This window comes from Cyclospora cayetanensis, unplaced genomic scaffold (genome assembly GCF_002999335.1).
Source record: "Cyclospora cayetanensis isolate NF1_C8 unplaced genomic scaffold, CcayRef3 CcayRef3_contig_180, whole genome shotgun sequence".
NCBI classification, from domain to species: domain Eukaryota; phylum Apicomplexa; class Conoidasida; order Eucoccidiorida; family Eimeriidae; genus Cyclospora; species Cyclospora cayetanensis.
Window position 1 is genome coordinate 6,819 of NW_020312126.1, and position 4,943 is coordinate 11,761.

The window sequence follows — 4,943 nt, forward strand, 5'->3', positions numbered from 1 at the left end:
GAACACCACCAGCCAAGGCGTAATCGGCCACCAAAGCGACCAAACATTTTTACATTCCATGACAGCACATTAGACCGTACGTCAGATAAGGCGTATGAAGGTCCTGCGTGCGATCAGTTGTGGCAAAGCGCAGATCCTCTCGAATTGCTCAGTGGCACGTCTTGCGCACTCCTATCGTTTTATACATCTATAAGAAAAACGGTCCTCTGCTATCCAGGTAAGTGAATTGCAGTGTTATGGAGTAAACTTTCAGCAAAACGTTTATGGGTTTTCTTTAACCACAATCTGTCGGATTATTCACGCAAACCACAACTGCTAGCACCCCATCCATGCGCTAGGGGTAACTAGAAAATCAATCTAGCATCCCTACGTCCATTCCCCAATATAGTGACACACTTGGACAAATACACGTTACAGGCCCGCCGTTCAATGAAGTGCCAGACGATCGCGGCGTAGTGGCCCATATTGCTTCCCCTCCTTATCTAAGGTCCCCCTGTAGAAGGCCCCGACACAAGATCAGCTGGCCAGACTTCCGTGTGCCTCTCAACAATGCACAGAGAGACGAATTAGCGCCGAGGGCGCAATACAGTTCGAACAATGCTTGTCAATTTTAAAGTTGGTTAGCATGCACTGTACGTGCCATTTGCAGGAGCTCCAGCATGCCTTGCAACATCGTGATGGAGACTCAGTTTGACAGTCAAGTAGTTGCCTGTCCGTTCGATACTGCGACTCTCGGAACACAGACGTACTCTTGAGATGTTGCAAGAACTTTGCTATTTTTGTGTTATCCGGCTGCTGAGGTAGGACTGGACTGCCGTCGATACCTAATCATGCTTAAAACAATGCCGTGACTTGCTTGCATGCCAGAAGACTATGATGTTTAGCCTTTGTGCTGCATGTCGACTCTATACAATAAGGCTGCCATCATAAAAACAGACTATATTAACCCAGTGGTGTACCGCCAGACACGCACACCTATTAACTTGTAAGCTGCATACTTATCCAGAAGCATTTGACCGTATAAATACACCTGCAAGAGCACAAAGTTGCAAGCCTATATTGACTATTAACATTTGGTGCGATGATAGACACCGCGAAACGTACACAATGCCTAATCACCTCTATAGATTGAACACCATCATGCATGTGTTGCTGCAATGTGAGCTGCTACTGCTTCTGCCATTGTAGTAGATATGACAAAAATAGGTGCATGAGTCTTACTTTCAGCCCCGCTATGCCATTACTGCATTTTGAGCCAATGCGCTACAAAGCCTTATCTTGCTTGGTGTAGTGCACGTTTCTTTCGGCAAATATCCGCTTTCAAATATGCCTATCTACATTATGAAACCTCGTTGCCCATGCGGAAACGCACCATCAAAATAAACTTATACATACTTCGTATCTGTAGATACATTCTGTTCAAACAAGCAAACGACTGCTAGAGTGCAGGCATTTCCAGTCAGTTCTACTAAAAGGGACACCTAATAAGTCTCCGCCTCTTACAAACAACAGCAGAAATGCAGTTGCTGCTGTAAATGAATGGAGCATCTGGAAACATAAGGTAGGGCGGAACAAGATAGGCAAAGGATACAAAAAACAAATACAGGACAGCTCCGCTAGGAGATGGAGGGTCGCCACTCCCATTTCTGCCTTCGTAGCTACGTCTTCAGCGCGGTTACCTCGGCTGCTGCTCCTTCGACTTAAAACTCTTCGTCCGTATATAGTACCCTCTCTCCCAAGTCCTGGACAGCCGTCTGCTCGGGCGGCTCAGGGTCATCGTTGATGAGCGATCGTCTCAAAAACTCTGCTCTAGCTGCCAGTTCAGCCGCTGTTGCGGTAGGCACTAGCTTGACTTGCTCCGGCGGAGCGTCTACAGCGGTGGTCGCCACTGCTGTAGACTGTGGCATCATAAGTGATTCTCTCGGATTCACGCAACCATCAATGTCGCTTCTGCAGATACTGCTCTGAGAGCAGTTTGTACCATTGCTGCTGCGGCTGTCTCTACGGCCCTAAGGCAACAACAAAAAGCAAGAACCAGATATATCTGCAAGTCAACAAACACTGGAATAAAAGATAGAACATAAGTAAGGGTTAAATTCCTTAGATTGAGGGGCCAAAGCGCTGTATTCACCTGGCTGTTCGTCGTTGCGCTGCTGCTAAGATGAATGTGCTGCAGCTCTTGAAGCATGGATGGTTGCTGCTCTTGCACAGGCTGCGCTTGATGGCACAAATTTTGGTAATGATGCTGCATCACAGCTGTATCGAACAGAGCAGAGGCGACAGGAGACTCTCGGGATCTGCCAACCTCCAGAGCGACGGGAACTCTTAACCTGAGGCATTGCAAGCACACGGATAAACCTGTGAATTTTTCCCGCACATGCTGTATACAACAGCATTTAACAAAGCAATGGATACATCCGCAGCCACAGCGGCATACCTAGGAGAAGTATACGAATGGCGTGCAGGCACTGCGGAACATGGAATGCCTGATGCACTCATGCAGTGTAATGGCTATTGCGATAAAACTTAGAACATGAGCAGAAACAAGCAATGGGTCAACTGCTAGCAAACAGAGGGCCAAGAAAAAATTCAAGGCAAGAAAAAAATATAAATATTCAGCAACTGCAATCACTAAGTGCAGCCGCGCAGAGAATAGACCGAGATACAGCCGGTGTATAACCAACAGTAACAATTGAAACTCGCACCTACCAGCAGGTGGGACACAGGTTGTACGAAGTGAAGAATCGCCAGATATACAAGGAAGCTATACAAAGGAAAAGCGAAAAGTTGCAAAGTGAGGTGAGGAGAGTACACAAGGCGGGATAAAGTGGGTGTTGCTTGCCTTTCTGCCTCAGCACATCGTGAGGCTATGCTCTCAGCCATGACCGTCTTGATGCGTCTCTCGATTTCCTCCTCAAGGGGTCTTATGCAGAAAAATCGCGCCTCAAGTAGCAATTGCTGCAACAACCAAGGTTTGTTACTACAACATAGTGTTCCATTCCTCAGGAAATCTAGAATGTATGTGAACGCATCTCCATTTCTGTCTACAAAGATCTCTCGGGTCTCCCCATGTCTCCAAGGAGGAGACAGACGCCGAGACAAATAGTGAGGGCCGTAATTGCTGAGGGTTGACGCTGTTGTTGCGAAATGTCTGCCCCCCACGTTCAGCAATACCTTGCTGCTGAGATCCTCAAGAGATAGTGAGTGCTTGCAAGCGACCCTACAGGTGCTGCAGCGGGCTTGCGAGCAGCAGCAGCAGGAGCAGTGAGCGTTAGGGCGAGGACTGCGAGAAACTAAAGGACCAGTCTTTTGGCTTCTGCAGCTACCACCCTTGTGGCTATTGTGCTGATGATCGGTATGATGAATTTGTTCCAATGTTCCTTGTTTGCGTAGCTGATCATCCAGCGCCATATCCAGAAGCGATTCTGGGTCCATTGTTGAAAGATTGCAGCTAATACTCTCTGGATCGGACTATTTGATGTAGAAGCCGCGCTTGTCGTAGATGCTAGTAAAACATACACGCAGAGAGGCCTCCCCTCGGGGAGCCAATCCACCTTCTAGGTAGAGCTTCAAGGCTGTACTGCACGAGTGATGTACCACTGTTGCATTAGAAGTGACAGGACCAAAAGTATACAAGGTTTCCTGGCTTCCTTACAATACGGCGCAAACCCAGTGCTCATGCAAGCTAGCAAAGAAAAAAAGGATGCGATGCTAGAGCCGGTGCCATGGTTTGTAGAACATCTGGAAATCGAAGACGCCACAAAATTCTAGAAGACCTGCCCTAGCTGACGAAGAGAAGGCCTTAAGGTGTGCTGCTGTCCGTTGTGTGCGGCTAGCGTACCAGTATTGAAGTGAAGCCGACAATTTAGCAGACTTCTGCAATTTGCCGTTGAATGAGGCACCCGCTGATGCAGCAGAGAGCCGCAAATAAGTACATCGTCTAAAGAAACACCTGAAGAAGGCACCAAATCTATGGGGTAGGACTGCAGATGCAGCAGCTGTTGCAAAGGCTGGCGCTGTTGTTGCAGCTACCAGCCCCGGTAGGCGGCAGTGCGCTTAATGTCTCGACCCAAATGAGTCTTCTGCTGCTACACGGCAATTTGTATATAATTCAAGCGATCGAGAACTGGTATCAGACACTTTATCGAGGATTGGTTCGAAACTTAAGTAAAGGGGGTTTTTATTCTATCGAAAGCAGCACGCGTGATCATGCTGTTGCTGTACCAAGAAGACCGCTGCTGGAGGTGTGGCGCTCCACCATCCACTGAAGTACCTTTTTACTTTGTCTAGTAAAGTGTCATTGCTAGAGCATTCCTCGAGCTCCTCTTCGTGCTCAGTTTCATACAAGCGCCCCTATAAGTGCCTTCCAGTTGCATGCATTTTGTAGCAGACTGCGGGTCTCCTCGACCCTCACGACCGTAGTCTCTGTAAAGTCCTTGCACGATGCCGACACATCTATCTTGCCGATAATTCAAGCAGACTAGACGTGGTCTAACACGAAGAGCAGGTGGTGCGGCCACTGGAGCAGGCACCGGCGCCTCAAGGAAACAGACCTCCCAAGGCACTAACTCCATGTGGTGCTCTACTAGGCATCATCACCGTCGTAAAAGTGCTGCTTTTCTCATCTCTCTGACAGGCACCCGCTGAATGCAGTTATGCTACAGTGAGCACTGAAGGCTCAGAAGAGGACTCAGAAAGCCCTACAAAGCAGTGCTCATGGGCATCCTGTGCAGCCGCAGAGCTCCAATCAGCTGCAGATGTGTATACAACTGCAGCAGCGATGGCGTTTCGTGTTGCGCTCTGCCGCAGTATATTCGCGATGTAAGCATAATCGGGTGTGTTCTGGAAGAAATATCAAAAGCAGCAGCACTAATTTGCAATTCGCTGCAGCTCTCGCAAATTCCGCTTTCCGGTACTTCGCCTATCCACCTATTGCAACAATA

The 4,943-nt window shown here is 48.3% G+C and overlaps 1 protein-coding gene across 1 annotated transcript; it reads right to left on the minus strand.

Moving 5' to 3' along the window:
- Positions 1–1,700: 1,700 nt before the first annotated feature.
- On the minus strand, positions 1,701–3,435 carry LOC34618782. Its single transcript, XM_026337404.1, has 4 exons — positions 2,839–3,435; positions 2,624–2,705; positions 2,331–2,486; positions 1,701–1,918 (listed from the first exon to the last, which is right to left on the minus strand). Exons 1-4 carry the CDS (start codon positions 3,433–3,435, stop codon positions 1,701–1,703), a joined length of 1,053 nt encoding a protein of 350 aa, XP_026193189.1.
- Between the last annotated feature and the right edge of the window lie 1,508 nt (positions 3,436–4,943).

Bases quoted from the DNA above. Each gene is read 5' to 3' on its own strand.
- LOC34618782 (XM_026337404.1), bottom strand. From the start codon at position 3,435: ATGGACCCAGAATCGCTTCTGGATATGGCGCTGGATGATCAGCTACGC. The intron at 2,706-2,838 runs GCAACACCCACT...ACCTGCTGGTAG, and splicing joins GTGCTGAGGCAGAAAGGCAA to GTGCGAGTTTCAATTGTTAC. The intron at 1,919-2,330 runs GTTAAGAGTTCC...TGAATCCGAGAG, and splicing joins GTGTGCTTGCAATGCCTCAG to AATCACTTATGATGCCACAG.